At 38.6% G+C, this 20,018-nt stretch overlaps 2 protein-coding genes across 2 annotated transcripts; both read left to right on the top strand.

Annotated features, from left to right (window-relative positions):
* Positions 1-4,033: 4,033 nt before the first annotated feature.
* ved (ventrally expressed dharma/bozozok antagonist) lies at positions 4,034-6,156 on the top strand. The gene is made up of 3 exons (XM_026174151.1): positions 4,034-4,541; positions 5,196-5,449; positions 5,785-6,156. Exons 1-3 carry the CDS (start codon positions 4,166-4,168, stop codon positions 6,154-6,156), a joined length of 1,002 nt encoding a protein of 333 aa, XP_026029936.1. The 5' UTR covers positions 4,034-4,165.
* Positions 6,157-8,835: 2,679 nt separating this feature from the next.
* purbb (purine-rich element binding protein Bb) lies at positions 8,836-11,410 on the top strand. Its single transcript, XM_026172816.1, has one exon. The coding sequence runs from the start codon at positions 9,069-9,071 to the stop codon at positions 9,978-9,980; it is 912 nt and encodes a 303-aa protein (XP_026028601.1). The 5' UTR covers positions 8,836-9,068; the 3' UTR covers positions 9,981-11,410.
* Positions 11,411-20,018: the final 8,608 nt, after the last annotated feature.

A 20,018-nucleotide genomic window follows, 5' to 3' on the forward strand; every position in this document is an offset into this window, starting at 1 on the left:
ACATTAAGCCAAAACTAAAGACGGCTGTAAACAGGACACAGTCTGATGTGTTCCTGCTACTTTACTGACCTTAAAGTGCTCACAGTTCTCTCCCATTGACTGCATAGTTAATATCTCATAAGTAACTATGTAGTCAGACAGGTGTGTCTGTCATTGTTCTGACAGTCCTATGAATCATGTAATGAGTTTCTAAGTGCTGGAGTCACAGAAACACAGACTGTTGACATGTCTCGCTGTCTCTGCTTGCAGCTGTGTTTTCATCCCGTCTCCTAGCCTCTCATCTGCTTCTGGTCTGTCTGCCTCAGCAGGCCTCACATCAAAGAAGTCAAGCACTGCGTCCTGTGACAGATCAGGAGGGAGGTGACGAGGTGGAGCAAGCTGACACTGATACCCGGTCATATAGCATCCAGACAGACAGACGGGCAGCAGTGGAGAAAACAAATGACCAGCTCCCCTTTGAACTCCTAACAATACCAATCAGCCAGCTACAGTTTTTCTGTTGTTGCTGTTGTTGTTGTTGTTGTTGTTGTAATTTCCCCAAAAGATTTTTTCTCAAAACCTCTTCACAAAAACAACACACACAGTTTTAATCTCAGGATTGATGGTGCGTCGGAGAAATATTAATGTGATAAATACAAAACACTGTATGTTTTGACTTTATGGGGTCATGTTACATATTTAAATGCATACAACTGTTCTGTCCTTAAACATTTATAGTTCTACATGTGTACACAATAACAAATATTATTTATTTTGCTTCATATGTAGCAAAACTAAACAAATTTACACTGCAGAGAAAATCAGCGCACAGATACATGTAACAAAAGAAATATATGTAACTGTAAAACAGTGTTTAGCTGAACTGACAATAAATAAATGCACCTCAATCTGGCTTTTCGGTTCTGACATATGACTGGATTGTTCTTTGAACTAAGTTTGAAATGATGTAATGAGCTTCATGTTCTCAGAACCATGTGCATAGTCCCATTTTTTGTGAGTACTATAACATTTTTTTCCCATTAATGATTTTTTAATTTTTACACTGCACCTTCACAGGGTGTCTCCTCCCTCTTGCCCTGTGGCAGCCTAGATAGACTCCAGCTCTCTCTTGGCCACACATTTTTCAGCTTCAAAAATTTAATGTCTGATGATTAAGGAACAAAAAGTAAATCTTTATAATATAGTAAATTACTCTTTGGACAGTGATACTCTTTGAAGTTGAAGGCCATAGATGGAGCTTTAACAGTGATTAGTTTTTAAATGATGTGATCAGGCTCATAAAGAGTTGATCCTGTGCTTTTAATGTAAAATAACATGCACATTTAAAGTCCTTTAAAAAAAAAAAAACCTGACTATATAATCAACCATTAAACAATAATCAGACTTACTCAGACCTCTATAAGCAAGAAGCACTTGGGATATGAAAGTAAAAGTGCTTAATGCAGGGAGGTAGTTCCAATTGATCTCTATATTACTGCAAATTAAATAATCAATGTGAATTAATCAGACTGACCAATTTTACTATTGTTTGACACTAGAACCAATTGTTTGTTAACCTTTGTATAATATGGGTTTTGGCTCTTTTTTTTAAATGAGTAAAACTTAAAGAATGTAAGGGAGGTTATGGCAGAGTGCGACCATGACAGCTTTAACAGGTATTTACATTATCGCGTGTGCAAATTTAAGACGACATTTTTAATTATAACCATTATTATTAATCCGAATATGAAAACTACGATACATATAAAGGATTAAAAAACACAGTATCACTTAAAAAAAAAGTAATGTAGAAGTATTTGAGTACATGGAACACCGGCATTACTTTACAGCACTGCAAAATACAACAGTACATTATACTGTTGCAGTAGTGTCGGAAGAATTACTCACATTATTCAGATAAGTAAAAGTGCACATGGAAATCGTTTTACTACTAATAAAAGTCCTCCATTCGAATACCTTTACACGACCACAGTCATTACAGAGAAGTTAAAGAGTTAAAGTGAAGGCATATTCGTGCTTGTTAGCGCCACTGACAGCACCATTACCCGAGTATGACTTTATTGGGTTTGAAAAGCCTCCAGAAGATATTAACAGGCTTTAAGGTGTTAGTTCTCTTTTGTTTCATGTTGGGTGTGTTGGTATCAAAGCATTGAGAGCCTTTGAAGTGTTCCAGTTTCAGTAGGTAATGAACTATTAGCACCGGCTCTCCCCTCCACTGCGCGCACAGACGGAGGGTCAGCTTGAGCGCACAGCCTCGAATCCATTCTGTGATCACCACCAGAGCTCACTGTCATTATCTTATCAATGGGAGTGCTACGTTATCGACTAAAACCTCTAAACAACACAAAATACTTAACATTTACACATAAAACATTCCCCCGCCCCCGACACACACCTCTTCCTCTCAGTCAGTCTCGGGGTCTATCAGGGCGGCGGGGCTGATGTTAACAGCCACTTCACAGCTGGGATCATAATTTTCAACTCATTATCAGCCACCTTAACTGATCCCCACATAGTTTGATGTGATTTAAGGAGGTACAAAAGAGATGACCAACCAGTTTCTATCAGCAGGGGTGGAAAGTTACACTCTGCGTATCTGCATATTATGCTTTGTCAAATACGTGCATTTCCTCAAATATTTGCAAGTATTTTCTTGTTTGGTGACTTTACAAGACATTTCAGTGGGATATATCCCCAACTTTTAGCTACTCTCTTTTTATATGAGAGCTTATTTTTCACTCATCATTTGACAGTTGAAAGAGCGAATATTTTTAAATTAAACTTTTAAAATGGTCTAAAAACATTACAACATCAGTTCTTTATCAACTACAGATAAGTCATGATGAAATAAGCTATAAAAGGATCACTGTTAGTGCGCTGTGTGAACACTCTTTTATCTTGGGATCATCCCAGAAAAAGCCATTGTCCCCGTTTTCAGTCACTCACAGCTCATTGTCATGATTATTAACCTGAAACCTGAAAAGCTTCTTTTTAAACAAAGAAGTTAAATTGTTGGTGCTTCATCTGAAATTACTGGACACGATGAGCAGTTTAGCATACAACCTTTGAGGAGATTAAAGGCCATGAACGTTTCTTCGAAAAGAAAGAAAGAAAGAAAGAAAGAAAGAAAGAAAGAAAGAAAGAAAGAAAGAAAGAAAGAAAGATTACAAAATTATTAGCAAAAACGGGATATTAATAATGCTCAAATATTTTGTTACATTTGGCAATTGTATTCTTCTTGTTTTTATTCAGCTTTGATCCAATTTTCTTGTTTTTTTTGTTCTTTTATCTTTTGATAAGTTGTTAGGCAGTCATTTCTTTCACTACGTTTATATGTGTAAGGAAGGTGCTCTGCAAATGGTAAATGCAGGAATGGGTAATATTTGGAGATACAAGCATATGTATACAATTGTTTGAATTTTAATCCAGCCTACATCCTTTATTTTTAGACTGAGATTGGCTGAGACAGACTGTTTTACACAATAAATCAAGATATTCAGAAAGCAGAAAATCCTTCAATTGTTACACTGCACACCATTGCCAAATGTGTCAAATTTACAGCTGCTAAGTCTTTGGATTTGCCTTGTTGCAAAAATATTGTTTTATGTCTGTCAAATTATGCTGTTTTGGGAATTCAGCTAAAGAAATGGGAACAAATGGTGTATTTTTGTGAGAAGCTGCCAGTAACAAAGTGCCTAAAGACAAAGTTGTCTATTGCAAAGTTGTCTTTTATATGTAGACAGAACACTGGTTCATCCCTTGAAGTAGGTGTCTTTTTAATGTTTGAAAGCCTAGGTAATCTTTGATCAAGACCACTGTAAAGATTTACAACAATATCTTGCTTCTTGGGGAAAAATATAAAGAAATGAGGACTGACACTAGTATTTTAAAGTTCTTCACTCACCCCAAGTGGAAAAAAACGACTCCCTAAAAAACTGCAGAAGGTTAATTTTTTAATAGGGTGGATATGGTTGTGGAAGAGATGGAGACAGTTTGGGGCAAAGTGACTGTATTATCTATGTGAAGAGTGGGAAAGAGGGTGGGTAGGGGGTCCTTTCCAGACTCACTGGAGCCTTGTTGTAACAGCCTCATTGAGACTGAATGGGACGTCTTAATTACTCAAGTTGTGAAAACTAAAGGAGGGCTGGACTGCAGGGAGGGGAGGATGTGTGCTTTGATCTTCGGGTTGAGGGAGGTTGATATGAGGTGGGATGTCTTCTATAAATACAAGCAGGTTGTAGATGAGGTAGTCATAATTCTCCAAGCTTCAGGACAAACGGATTCCTCCTCAGCAGCCATGAATGGACATTTTTCTATTGAGTGGATGGCCCAGAGCAGCCAGCAAGAAGGATCAGAGACCAGCACCATAACTGTCTCCGGACCTACAGCCTGTGGGACGCTTTCTGAGAGTCTGCCTGGTTTTTATTGCAGGCAGAAGTCAGAGAATATCCCTAAGCAGAAAAAGCAAGAAAACAGGAGTCAGGCCCTTGAAGCATACAGCCAGAGTATTCTCCAGCAACAAACCGCTCCCAATAGCCAAGGTAAGAGTTCATAATGAGCCAAAATCCCAGACTCCAATTTCAATGTAAAGTCTATTTAAAAGTGAATTACAGAAAAAAGTGCATTTACATTAAAACAGCTATTAGTTCTGTGTAAATGTGCATTTTGAATTTTTTTCCTAAACATAACTTCACATTTAACTACATTTCAGCTGAATGCAAATATGAACATCTCAGAGAACATCGATCATTTTTTTAAATTTTTTTTTAAATTTTAATTTTTTACGTTTTCATTGCATATTAGCGTTCCTGGGTACACAGTTACTTTAGTTGTCTTAATTATTTGATCTTTTTTTTTTTTAAAATCTTATTTACTTTAGTAGAAAAAAACCATTTATGCAGCTTTATTGTTATTAGAGTACTTTTTACCTAACTAATATTCGTGTATTAATTAGAAGAATATAAGTTGATCAGTGATGCAATGCAGATGTGTTTCGTAACCTATAAATAAACTGCAATAAAAACTTGGACATTTTTACAGCTGAATTTCCATCCAGTTAACAGTATGTGGTTAAATACTCTGAAATTAATAAAGTGCTTTGTAAACTACTCAAGTAAAATACCAGAATATGTCTAAATCGACGTAATGTGAAGAACAGATTTTAAGTTTCTTTCTTTCTCACTTTCTGTTTCCAGTGACTGAGGTTGGTTTCAGCAGTGGGACAGAGGAGGAGACCTCAGGATATGAGAGCGAAGGTGGACAGTCTCTCTCCCCTTCAGCTCAAGCCGTCTCAAAATCACCTCCATCTCCTCTAGTGGGTCGCAGGCCCCGGACAGCTTTCACAGCAGAGCAGATCAGTAGCCTGGAGAAGGCTTTCAGCATAAGTGCTTATCTGGGGACGCAATCTAAGGCAGAACTCCGCAAAAAACTCCACCTGTCTGATAAACAGGTAACCACCCCCAGTATCAATACTTGACATCATGAATTCATGAACCTGGTCCTGCTGGATATTCAATTTATGATAAATCTATAATAATCAGAAACAGCAGCAAATTTCAAAAAGAAACTGCCAAGAGATCAGTTCTCATGAGCACCTATTTGATAGCAGCTACTGACCTTCAAAACCATGTACTACTTTTAGCAGTTAAAAAAATAATTAGTACTCTAAAATAATCATGCTCTACTGTTCACTAACAGAAAATTAGCATTACTTATGTTTTATTTCATTATGTCTTGTATTTTAAAAATGTTTCTTATATCTTAAATTTTCTGTTTTCATCACAGATCAGAAACTGGTTCCAGAACAGACGGATGAAGGTAAAGAGAACCATGCAGGATGCTCTGGCTCAGGCATGCCAGGCTAATGTCTGCCAGGCCAGTGTTGCCCCACAGTTCATTCATTACCCTGAGCTACAGGCATACAGGCCAGGGCCATACCCAAGATACCACTCAGCAGCAGCAGTAGCACCTGAGGGCCCGGCTGCCACCTCCTACATCTATCCACGCAGTCATGTGCAGTTCAGTTCCCCTCTGCCCAGCGTCGCCACTCTGCCCATGGACTCTTTCTACCAGTACAGCAGCCTCTCAGGAGTCATGGTGCCCTCTGCCACATCTCACCTCAGAGAGTCCTACCCAACTTATCCTCCATATTACTGAAAATCACATGCAGACATTCTTCTGTAATGTAATCTCAGCTGTGATATTTTAGACAAAGGGAGAAGTTTTTGATTTGATTTTTGAATAAAATAAAATGCGTTATTAGAAACATGGCAAAAATACTGCTTTGAAGCTTGAATCAAGAATCAAACAGGGCAGTGTGCAATAACGTCTGTTTGTAATTCATGTATAGTTTGAATGTAATTAAATGTCATTTTTTAAATTTCTGTTGTTATGTCACTGTTGGATTTATGTCAGTGTAAATATTATTCAAATAAATAATAATGATTAGATTCTTATCAGATTATCTGATCTTTTTTTCTCATCTAACAGTCAAACATTTAATTCAGTTTAATTTTGTGTATACAAAGCCACTTCACACCAACCATTTCATTTTCATTCAGTTTTATTTAAATAGGATGGCATGCAGTGGCTAGATTAAAATAAAAGACTCAAAGCAGACCTAAGTAACGAGGAGGACTTTCATTATAAGCACCAACAGTGACCTTCGAGGCACTTTATATTGTAGGGTAACATCCTATAATATTAGAACTATTTGATGACCAACAGTGACTTGGGGACAATAGGAAAGACATCCTGGCTGTTTCTCCCTGGTTAATCTTTGAGGTTCTTTCCTATGGATCTCAGCTGATTATTAAGTGGTATCTATTTGTGTGCGTGTTCCCCCTATTTTTACCCTCTGCCTTCGAGGGAACATTCTCTGCTCTGTGGGTTAAGTTCCTGATAACTCCAGGTTTGTGTTTCATTGTGTAGTGGGAGTTAAAGAATATGCACATGTCTTTTGTGAGTTTGTTTTGAATTGTATACAAAATGTATAGCAGGCAAGAGCAATATGTTAAGAGTTGTAAAATACTGAGCCCTTTGGAGTTTTTGCTCTTTTTAAGTATTGATTTCTGAGCAGACCATGGCTAAAATAGTCCTAGCCTATAGCCTATAACTATTTTATAGCCTATAGATATTTTAAGAGAGGATTCAGGGTCACTTGATGCAGCCTTAACTATATGCTTTGGCAAAATTTAAAGACACCACCAGAATTCCTACCCAGACTGTCAGAGTATGGCCACTACTGTACCCAAAATGGCAGACCTCCCACCCGACTGAGATTACTGAAGCCCTCCTTCTTTTCCACAGAAGTGGACTGTTTTGAGTCATTCATAAGAAAAACATTCTTTTCGCGTGCCTGACAGCACGATATTCCCTTGGATCCCTTATGCTTTTGGATTTTTTTGCCAAAAGTATTGATTTCTGAGCATTGTGTTTAAGCAATTAGCTGACAGAAAGATAAGTTAATAGATGTGCTACGCTGCATGTTTATACAGCAGACAACAGCACATTATATGTCATTTATTTCTTGTTAAAGAACCTCAGACACCTATACAGAAACAAGATCAGATGCATTTATTTTCGCAAAGGGTTTAACATTCTAATGATGCTCCCTGGTGGCCGCGTTTTTAAAAACAAACCGGCAGAAACCTATCGTCCTTGACATCTTGATTGCTATCTTGCTATAATCCTTTTCTGACAGGCTCCACTGGCACAACTGTGATTTTATAAGTAAAGAATGAGGTGACATAAAAACAAACAAACAAACTATGGTTTACTTATTTCAAATGCTTAAGACTGCCACGATTTGGATGACTGAGACCCAGTTACAACAGGGATGTCAAACACATTTTACATAATGGGCCACATACAGCCAACTTTGATCGTGTCGTGAAATGATATGACAAATATGTAAGGTTGCAGAAAAAGTTATGATAGTGCTTGCACAGGCCGTCCCGTGATTATAAAATATGAAGTTCATTTATTGAGAATTCACCAAAAAACAAACTGTTATTTACAACAACAAACATCTCTTAATCAATAACTTTGGCAAAGTATGAATGGCAATGCGGTGAACAGTTTTTATCTATAGAAAACGCCGTAAAACTTACGAAAATACAGTTAAAAGTTTCAAAATCTTTGCATCCGTTACCATTTTCTAAAGCTTTCCAGTGGGGTGGATTAGAGTCTTTATTTAGGATTTATACTGACATCTTCTGGCAGGTCCGGGAAATGCAATAACAATGGAGTAAATGAAACATTCAGACGTGACAAGCTGCTGTAGAGTAGAATTCACCATTATTATTTTCTTCTTATTCTCCATCTTCTCTCTGTTTTCTTTTCTTTTCACTCTCACCTCCCTCCTCTTAATTCTCCCCTTCATATTCTTTTCTCTTGTTCCCCAGCCTTCCGTTTATTCCTCTTCACCCCTTGTTTCTTCTTTCTTCCCCCCTTGTTTTCCAAAGTCATTCTTTGCTATTTTATTTTGTTGGTGTACATAAGTAAGAATGTGGATGTTGAACAGTTGTAATGAGGTATTGTTCATTTTATGTAAAATTGTGCACACAAAACATGTAATCTACTTATCAAGGGTAGTGTATTTTCACAGACTTGTTAAACAACATGAGATCCATCTCAACAAAGAACGATTATTATTATGTGGTGTACTGTACTAGTTTATCTAGCTATTTTTCACATATATAAATAGGTTGGAAATGTCCATTTCGAAATTTAACTAAAATGCAAAAGTATAATTGTGAAAAAAAACCACCCAGATTTCATCATGTTCTAACCAAGACGATTTCACAATCGGGATTAAAAAAGTTTTACAAGACGTAAACGGAACTTCAGTCTGAACCAATAGCTAGAGAAAAATATTACAGGTGGGCACGGCTTACAATACCGGCGGACCAATAGGAATGCCGTAATCGTGTGAACTAGTGAAACAGGCAGTTAGTTGGACCAATCACAACGTCCCCCGAAGGGCACCCATGATGCACGGGAAGGAGGCCCGCGCTGGCTGAGTGCACGCAGAAAGCAGCTACGCAGGAGAGAGGGGCAGAAGCCGAATGGTGGAGCTGAAGATGGCGGATGGCGACAGCGGGAGTGAGCGCGGAGGTAGTAGCGGGGGAGGAGGTGGAGGTGGCTTCCAACACTTCCAGAGGGACCAGGAAACCCAAGAACTGGCGTCAAAGCGTCTGGACATCCAGAACAAGCGCTTCTATCTGGACGTCAAGCAGAACAACAAGGGCAGGTTCATTAAAATCGCCGAGGTCGGGGCTGGGGGCTCTAAAAGTCGCCTGACCCTCTCGCTGTCAGTTGCGGCGGAGTTCCGTGACTATCTCGGGGATTTCATCGAGCACTACGCCCAGCTGGGCCCTAGCAGTCCGGAGCAAATAGCACAAGCTACCGCGGGTGAAGACGGTGGGCCGAGGCGGGCTCTTAAGAGCGAGTTTCTTGTCCGGGAAAATCGCAAGTACTACCTGGACTTGAAAGAGAACCAGCGGGGGAGGTTCCTCCGGATACGGCAAACCGTAAACCGCGGACCTAGCTTTGGAGTGGGGGGCCCAGTGGGCGGCATGCTGGCCGGCCAGACCATAGCCCTTCCGGCACAGGGGTTAATAGAGTTTAGAGACGCCCTTGCTAAGCTCATAGATGATTACGGGGGAGACAACGAGGAGATGACCGGGGGCATGGCCGCCGGGGGCTACGGCGAGCTTCCCGAGGGCACCTCCATCATGGTGGACTCTAAACGGTTCTTTTTCGACGTTGGGTCCAACAAATACGGCGTGTTCCTGCGCGTGAGCGAGGTTAAGCCGAGCTACAGGAACTCTATCACCATCCCGTTCAAAGCCTGGAGCAAATTTGGAGGAGCTTTCTGCAGATATGCAGAGGAGATGAAGGAGATCCAGGAGAGGCAGAGGGATAAAATGTACGAGAAGAGAGACGAGTCCGAGGGGGACGATGTGGATGACGACTGAGAAAAGAAAAAGCTATCAGCCAAGTTACATGATGGCAGATCTACACTATAGGGTTATTTTGCGAAAAAACAAAAACAAAACAAAAAAGAAGCAGAAATGACAGATAAAGTGCATGACAAATCGTGCTGTAATAGCCTACTAAAGTATTGTGGAGTTTTAAAAAAAGAAGTACATGTGCAGGGAATTTTTGGTGTATTATCCTAAAGTTTGTTGGGCTTGAGGTTGAAGTGGTGGTTTGAATTTCTGAAAGTGAAAATGTATGGATGAGATGTATCTCATTGGCTGAAAAAAAAAGTGAGTTATGCTTTATTGTTGGAAAAAATAAGAGGAGCAAGTTGGTTTTTCATAACTAGAGGTGAAGCCATTGAATGCTTTCCTATGTGCAACATAGTTTCTATTTAAAGAGTGAAGACCTGTTCAAGATGTTTTCCCTTCTTGGTTAAAGGAGAGAGCTAGCATCCATCCTGTTCCAGTCCAGGACTCTCCTCTGTGGGAAGTTTGCGGGATTTTTGCAAGTCAGACAGGAAAAGCTGAGAGCAATGCAGAGACAGAACTGCTGTCACAATATGGATTTTATTTGTTAGATATGTCAGCAGCTGGAGAGCTGTCAAACAACCGCACAACTGCTGCTGCAGCATCTGCAGGCTGTTAATCGAAAAGATTACCCAAAATGACCGGGGGGGGGGGTTGTTACTAAGAGGATTATCTGTAAGCCCAAACAAAAAGGGCCTGGTGGACTAAATTAAATGCTTTGACTCCAGTAGTCAGTTACAGTGCAGAACAGCTGGGTTTTATGTTATACATATAATCTTAGCAAAGCGTACTTCTTATTGTTTTGAAGAAGATTCACTCTGTGAGGAAGGGTGGTGACTCTTCTCACACCAGAGCATCCTTGGTGTTTGAGAACAACCGCTTGGAACTGGGGAGCAGATGCCACCGGAGGAAACACAGATATTGTTTTATGGGACTTTTCAGACGATCATTTGCTAACAGGGGTCCAAATGTCTTGCAGTTGGAGGAGGAGTGCTGCATTACATGTAGCGACAAGTTTTCTCATCAGCCTCGTGTTCAGAACTGGACAGCTGGCCTATTCAGCCACAGGCCATTCTCTGACAGCACCTTCCAACACATTATGAAGACCCTGGACAGAAACACATTGATGGATGTTTTCTTTTGTTTTTCCTTTTTTTGTTTCTTTCCCCCCCCCAAAAAGAGCTATATTGAAATGAGATTCTACTTGTAGGAAAGATATTACCAAACAAACCAGCAAAAGATATTTTCAGATACTTATTAAGGAAAACATATTTCAATCCTAAAAATAAAAAGTTAATTTCTTAAAAGAGAATTGTGACTCGATCTCAAGGTAATTTTTTCATGTTCTTAGAGTGAAAGTATAACACTTCATTTATTAAACAATTTGAAATGAAAGACTCGATGTTGTGACTGTACTTGAAATCAGGTTATTCATTTTGCAGACTAATTGGGTGAATTGTTTATTTTCTTGGTTAAATATGTACAAGAACAGTCTGAGACTGCATACATCTTCCTGCAACATTTTACCTTTTCAAGTTATGTAAGTGTTATATTATTATATAATTATATAAAGATGTCCCAGACCAGCGTAAGAGTCCATGCGCAGCAGATGTCCATCTAGAGACCAGGCCACCAGGCTATGACTACACTATGCAGTTTCTCTTCCAGTGCCACACCGGTCTACCCACTCAGCTAGTTCTGCTGGATATTTTTTGTATATGGCAAAAAATGCCCACTTTTGCCTGATGTCACAATGGTGAAGAATCTTTCCACAAATCCAGGTCTGATTCATCCCCCAAAATGAATCATTTTAATACTAGTAAAACATTAAATTTCCCTGTCTTTTTATTTAGTTATTTATAATTTTAAGTAATTCTAAATCAAATAAGATTTTGCTTTATTATTTAGAATGCAATTTCTGGTCAATACTGTCAATATTCAAAATAATGAAAACGTGATTTAAAACAGAAAAATGCCAAAATAAAACCTTTTGGCTGATATATTGACCTTAAAGAGTATAATTCATTCCAGCAATATGACCTAATGCAGATGTGATATTGCTAGTGATTTATCAGTCCAGCAAGATACAGTTTGCATTCATTTAAGAGGTTCATGTGACTATTAAAGTGATGACACCTATTAGTTCTTTACTTATTAGGACTTAGTTCACATGTGCAGGTAATGTTTACTCTCATTATTTACTGGCATTTATTATATTATTATTAAACAGAAGTATCTATTTTAAAAAAGAAACAGCTCTGTAAATATCTGATTAATGTTCTGTCGATGAGTTTCACTTTTAAACTGTACTACTTGGCACCACTTTGAGCTTCATTTCATACATTTGGTTTCATTTGGTTAAAACCACATTTGACATTTAAGAGTACTTTTGAAATCCATATTTACTTTGGCGAACTTAAAACCTTTACTTCAGTCCCTTAAGTTACAAACTAACATACAACATGAACAATGTAATTATACAACTAGTTCCCATTTGCTATTTTACAGACATAAACCTTTGTAGGAGTTGGATGACCTACTACTCATTGGCATTTAGGTTTGATCACTGATGAATAATTCATCAAAAATATCTTCTGGTTCAAGCTGCTGATGTGACACTTTGGTTTCCTTTGTCATAAATGCAAAGGGTTAAAACATTTAGCACTTCTGACTGGTTAAAACACAGTCACTGAAGCTTTCTTTTTTAAACAAACCATATCAACTATTTTGTTCTTGGATGTTCAAAACTTAAACTTTGCTGCCTTTCAGACAAGAAAGAAAAGAGTTTAAGACAAACAGAAATGAAAAAATAAACATATTTCATCATTTAATTTAAATTAAATTTAAGGTACCGTATTTGCACTTATATAGCATTTCTAGTCTTACTGACCATTCAAAGCTCTTTAGACTTCAAGTCACATTTTTGACTATACAGCACTTTATCTAACTCACATCCATGGCTAATTCAAAGTCATCAGTTAATCTAACATATTTCTTTTGACTGTGGCAAAAACATGCATGATAGGTTAATGTAATTAGTATGTCCACATATTGGAAATGTGTATTAATGAGAAATGACACAGGTGAAAATGTCGTGATCCTTTATTTATTCAGGCAAAAGAGGGCAGCAGAAGTTACAACATATAACAAGTAGAAAACAAGCACATAATTCTGTAAAGACAAGTGAACACAAACATGTGAATAAGATGCAATATAGATCATTACAAGCATGACATTAAAAACAGTCACACTGACCAAAAGAGATATTCTCTTGCTCTTTTAAAAGGGATTTAAAAAATTGCATAAATCAAGTGTTCCCAAGGTTGGAGAGAGAAAAAAAATCTAAAAATCTAAATCTAAAAAAGAAACTTAGTTTAACCCCAAAATGATAGCTAGACACCTGTAAAATGTGACTATTTCAATTTCAGCCCCTTGAAGGGTTTTGAGTTTAGGATGTGTAGATAGGTGTCAATAGCACCTTTAGAAAATGATTTACTTTAAAAATTGGTGACATTTTCAATACTGATTGTACTTGCACTATGTGACTAAGTAATTGCACCCTTGTTAAATCACAAATGCACTATTTTGAAACTACTATCACTAAGGGTATCCACAGTAGGTTGCTACTGTTTCATTTGACAGTAATATGCCAGATGCCCTTCCAGACAGACAAAATCACTTAAATACAACCTGTCAGCTAAAAGATCTTAAAAAGTAACACATCATGCTGTGATATAAAAAAAAAAACCCTCAAGAACAGATGAGAAAAGCTTTCTACAGCCTTGGGAATCCAACAAATCCAGGGAGAGAGCCAATGTTCCCTCTAATTTTTCATGTGTCTGAGCGAACACACAAACTCCCTGAGCGATCCCTTGGACCACTGTGAGCGACATCAGACGTGTGCACTGTGGTGATGCCAGCATCGAATCCATCCAAGTTACATGGTTTATTAAAATCAAATCAAATCACAGCAGTTACATTTATGTTAGACTACCTTTATTTAACTACTTTAGCCCACGTACAATGAAAATGTAAAAAAAAAATCTAGTCATTGACATGTTAAGACTATTGGAAGTAAAAATAACTTGAACTCCAATTTCGAAAACACAACTTTCTTTCTTTTTTCTTTCTCTCTGACTTGTATGAGTCTGAGTCTGTGGTCTGGGAGAGAGTCCTGTAACTCTGTCTGCAAAATACAGTATATAATGACCAATGTTGGGCAATTAATTATATACCGGTAGTTACTTCTTCAAAAAAGTTACTGAGTTTAGCAAACAACAACGTTTTTTGCAGCTTTTTTTTTTAAATGCAGCCAATGCATTTTTAAATAAACATTTCAAACTATTTACAGAACAATCAGCTGTTCTCCATCAAATCTGATGCCACACAAATTATTTGTGCCACTCCAAAAAAAATGAGATGAAGGAGAACAACAGCCTGATACCTGCAGGCCTGACAACAGGAGATGTATCACTGCTGTAACACCTGTAACATTCAGCAGTCGCCTCATTGTTCTGACACACACAACAAAACTATTGACTACGCTACACACTAACTACACAAGATTTGACAACTCTGGTTTTACGTGGCCTATCAACACAATTTAAAAACTGGTATAAAGTCCACACTTTTCCCGTCAATTGTTCCGTCTGTCCTGCTCACATCTCCAGTGGTTGTACACGTTGTCATTAACGTGGCTTCACTCCACATCAGCCACGCCGCTTTGCTCGCTAAAACACCGGTGTCGGCACATAAGGACGCTGTCATAGCCTGTCAACCACGTTGATTAGCTGCGTATATATGAATGTGAATCGCATCATTGGCTGGACTATGGGATAAGGTGGCATCGTTCTAATCCCATACGGGAGCAGCCTAAACAGAAATTGTTAAAGTATTAATTTTAATTTCAATTCAGGTTAGATTTTTTTTTTGTGCACAACGCAGATTTTCTGTGCGCAGAGACCGCGCCAGCAGTGCGCAATTGCGCACGTGCGCAGCTTAGAGGGAACATTGGTGAGAGCCATTATCCACAACCTTCCAGGCCTATAAAAGTACTCCAAAAACACATTAGTTCATCCAGGAGGTTAAAAACAAAACCAGAACAACATCCATAATACTGCTGAACTCATTCAATTTAAGGTCAGTATTTGTGATTCAATAATAAGAAAGAGACTGGGCAAAAATGGCATCCATAGAAGAGTTCAAAGACAAAAGGTGCAACTGACAGAAAAGAACATCTTACATTTCACAAAAACATCTTTATGATCCTGAAGACTTTTGGAAAAATACTCTGTGTCTGAACTTTTTTGAAGGTTGGATTCAGGGCATGGACCTGGACCTGGGTTATGTAGCAGGACAATTATCAAATGTATTACCTCCTCCCAAAAATGGGAGCACCCAGAAATGAGAGTTGGAAGCAGAGGTGCAGTCCTACAAGCCTCTCTGCAGCTTCTCTACTCCTATTGTCCCCCTAAAACCCAGTGTCCATAGAGACCAATAAAAAAAATCAGCATAAATGATTTAAGCATAAAGAACAATACATCTTCAACAGCAGTAAAGATTGGATTGTAAAACATTAAGTATCTCTCTTCTTTGTTAGTAAATTATATAATAATTGATCAACATATTGATATATTCTGCCTTACAGAGATCTGGGTTGAGCAAGATCATTATATTAATTTAATTGAAGCAACACTTCCAAGTCCAATAATGTAAATATGTAAGAAAAATTGTGTATGTTTCTGTTCTGTGTCCTGTGTACTGTTTGTTTGTATATGTGTCTTTTTGGCTGCTGTTACAACCAAATTTCCCCTTGTGGGACAATTAAAGGATTATTCTATTCTATTCTATTCTATTCTATTCTAAGTCTGCTGGGGGCTTCCCATAATGCACTTAGCATTTCTCCTCCAATCACTTTTCTTCACTGTCCATGTATTTATATATTACTTTGCATTTAACTATTAACTATTATAAATCTATGGCTCTCTTCCACAGTGTATCTTTTATCCTGTCTGTTTTACCTCACTCCTAACTCCTCATGGCAGATGGCTGCCCTTCCCTAAGCCTGGTTCTGCTGGAGGTTCTTCCTGTAGAGTTTTTCCACTTCGATGTTGCCAAGTGCGTGTCTTTATTAATCACTGTGTAAATCATAAGATTATTGTGTTGTGTAGAAGTATACAGCTGAATTTGTTGTCAGATGTAAATATTTTATTGATATGTGTGTATATAACAGCACCCCCCCCCCCCCCCCCTAATTTTTGTTTCTGAGAAAAATGAGAGCCACATATAAGGATATTCATTTGAAATTTCGATAGAACAGTTGCAGTTTGATAGAACCCCAGTTGGACGCCAGGTCCTAGGAGGTTAAGCATCTGGGAATTTACCCAGATTTCTTTCTTTATTTAGACAGAGATCTTGACAGCACAAAGTTACGCCGATGGTACATAATTTAGTTTTTGGACTAGCCTTTGGCACTAAAATGCCTATGGAGTTCTTAACTGAAACCTGCAAAATGATTGGCAGTTGGGGAATGGGCCGCATGTGTTTTACAGTTGCTCTCCTCCTCCACACATATGGCTCTAAAGAGTGTTCAAAGGTAGCAGAACTTGTGTTTAAATGCACAACTAAACAAAGTCAAGATGTGCTTTTTGGTCATGTTCAATCCGCAGCAGCATCCCTTAGTTTTCCTTTTTTTAAAATTGATTAATACAATGTGTGGGCGTATACAGCTGAATTTGTTTCCTGGTGTGAAGATAAGAAAAGGAGAGACTTACAAGTAATCTGACTCCATCACCTCCTCCTCTTCAGGGATCTGTTCTCCTGTTGTCGTTTGCTGTTTCTTCAATGAGAAAATTTGGCAGCTGTTAGCCGCCTATGCGCATGCAGAGAGGGTATGCTGACAGGGCATGCTGGCTATTTTAATGTTGGAGGCCTTTACAGAGTTGGCATTCCAGGTCTAGGAGTCAGCTGTGCTATTAGGATTTCAGTGTCTGGGGATGGAGGCATACAATAGTTTGATTGTGATGAGCTCTGCTCACATGTGGTACACACAAGGTTCTCCTGCTGAAACATGCTGAGCTATGTGCAAGCAGGGATTGTTACTAGACAAATTGCCTTCTTCTCTTTGGTAATCCTTGTGTCTCAGCAACAGAGATAGTTAGATGGTCAATTTGAACAAAATGGCTCTTAGTGCCTCAGCACATAAGTATTAAAAAATGTAAATGTCATATAAGTGTTACCAGATCTGACAAACAAGAAGTTACCTAATCTTGGATTCAGTTATTCTTGCTTAATCACACTGTAATGGCATGTAATGCTACAGTGACACCAGGGAAAACAGTGTTTGAAGGATACAGCATGACCAAAATTATTGTCACAGTGTATAATGAACTTGGAAGTTTGTTGCCTTTGAAGTGGCTTCTTTGAAAATGGGAATCAGGTCAGTGATCACATCTTCAAAATGAATTTGGTACATCAATATTAAATCTCAAACCTATTCAATTGCAGACTGATATCAGTCTGTTTAAGATTTTAGTTGTGTGCAGTCTGGGCCATTACATCATGTTATGTGTCTCTCTTCATTCATTTGGCCAGTATTTATACTACATTTGATAATCACTGCAAACATACCTTTGTGGAGAGTTTAAATCAGCTCACTTTAGAACAGGCACCCCTTAAGTTGTTTTGTTTTTTTCAAATTTATCTTTCATTTAAGAAGTCTTGTGAGTCTATTATTAAAGCGCTTTTCCATATTCAGATGCTAGAGGGCATTGTGGGTTGGTGGTATAGAGTAGTGTTTCAGGGCAGAGAAAAACCTTTCTGTTGTGAGGTTATCTGTTGCAAACTCAGTGTGTATACCTCTTCTAGTCTTAAACACTGCACCACATATTGATGACACAGGAGACCAGTTGCCCTCTGACTGCAGACTGAAAGAGCCAACCCCTTTATGATGCTGTTCCCTGTTTCTGTTGGTCTGTCACAAGTCAGGGATTCATTTCCAAACTGTAAAGTCAAACACTGCAGACTTTCTACATCCCCTCTTCCACATTATACTGTATGCTCCCAGTCCTACTATTTTGGTAAAGCGGACACATTATAAGAGTTCCACTATACAGGGAGTGCAGAATTATTAGGCAAATGAGTATTTTGTCCACATCATCCTCTTCATGCATGTTGCCTTACTCCAAGCTGTATAGGCTCGAAAGCCTACTACCAATTAAGCATATTAGGTGATGTGCATCTCTGTAATGAGAAGGGGTGTGGTCTAATGACATCAACACCCTATATCAGGTGTGCATAATTATTAGGCAACGTCCTTTCCTTTGGCAAAATGGGTCAAAAGAAGGACTTGACAGGCTCAGAAAAGTCAAAAATAGTGAGATATCTTGCAGAGGGATGCAGCAGTCTCAAAATTGCAAAGCTTCTGAAGCGTGATCATCAAACAATCAAGCGTTTCATTCAAAATAGTCAACAGGGTCGCAAGAAGCGTGTGGAAAAACCAAGGCGCCAAATAACTGCCCATGAACTGAGAAAAGTCAAGCGTGCAGCTGCCAAGATGCCACTTGCCACCAGTTTGGCCATATTTCAGAGCTGCAACATCACTGGAGTGCCCAAAAGCACAAGGTGTGCAATACTCAGAGACATGGCCAAGGTAAGAAAGGCTGAAAGACGACCACCACTGAACAAGACACACAAGCTGAAACGTCAAGACTGGGCCAAGAAATATCTCAAGACTGATTTTTCTAAGGTTTTATGGACTGATGAAATGAGAGTGAGTCTTGATGGGCCAGATGGATGGGCCCGTGGCTGGATTGGTAAAGGGCAGAGAGCTCCAGTCCGACTCAGACGCCAGCAAGGTGGAGGTGCAGTACTGGTTTGGGCTGGTATCATCAAAGATGAGCTTGTGGGGCCTTTTCGGGTTGAGGATGGAGTCAAGCTCAACTCCCAGTCCTACTGCCAGTTTCTGGAAGACACCTTCTTCAAGCAGTGGTACAGGAAGAAGTCTGCATCCCTCAAGAAAAACATGATTTTCATGCAGGACAATGCTCCATCACACGCGTCCAAGTACTCCACAGCGTGGCTGGCAAGAAAGGGTATAAAAGAAGAAAAACTAATGACATGGCCTCCTTATTCACCTGATCTGAACCCCATTGAGAACCTGTGGTCCATCATCAAATGTGAGATTTACAAGGAGGGAAAACAGTACACCTCTCTGAACAGTGTCTGGGAGGCTGTGGTTGCTGCTGCACGCAATGTTGATGGTGAACAGATCCAAACACTGACAGAATCCATGGATGGCAGGCTTTTGAGTGTCCTTGCAAAGAAAGGTGGCTATATTGGTCGCTGATTTGTTTTTGTTTTGTTTTTGAATGTCAGAAATGTATATTTGTGAATGTGGAGATGTTATATTGGTTTCACTGGTAAAAATAAATAATTGAAATGGGTATATATTTGTTTTTTGTTAAGTTGCCTAATAATTATGCACAGTAATAGTCACCTGCACACACAGATATCCCCCTAAATTAGCTAAAACTAAAAACAAACTAAAAACTACTTCCAAAAACATTCAGCTTTGATATTAATGAGTTTTTTGGGTTCATTGAGAACATGGTTGTTGTTCAATAATAAAATTATTCCTCAAAAATACAACTTGCCTAATAATTCTGCACTCCCTGTAGAAACAATTAAAATACAGTGTAATTAGTACTTTTAGCAATTTGATAGATGCCTTTTATTATATTTTTTAACATCAGCATGCTGAAGGACTTGTTTAGAAGGGAGTGCTAATTTATATGCTAATTATGTTTTTCTTTTTGGCCAAGTTGGTGAAAACACTTTATTATCCTCTAATAGATTTTTTAAATGCTTGGTGATCATAGTACCCAAAACTAGCTGCATCAGGTAGTACTTCTGAGAGGATCAGAAGTCCCAGGTATACTGGTATTGTTGGTTGCAGCTGTAGGGGTGACTCTTTCTGAAGCCTCAAGCTGACTGTTTCCTCTCAGA

This window comes from Astatotilapia calliptera, chromosome 7 (genome assembly GCF_900246225.1).
Source record: "Astatotilapia calliptera chromosome 7, fAstCal1.2, whole genome shotgun sequence".
Classification (NCBI taxonomy): domain Eukaryota; kingdom Metazoa; phylum Chordata; class Actinopteri; order Cichliformes; family Cichlidae; genus Astatotilapia; species Astatotilapia calliptera.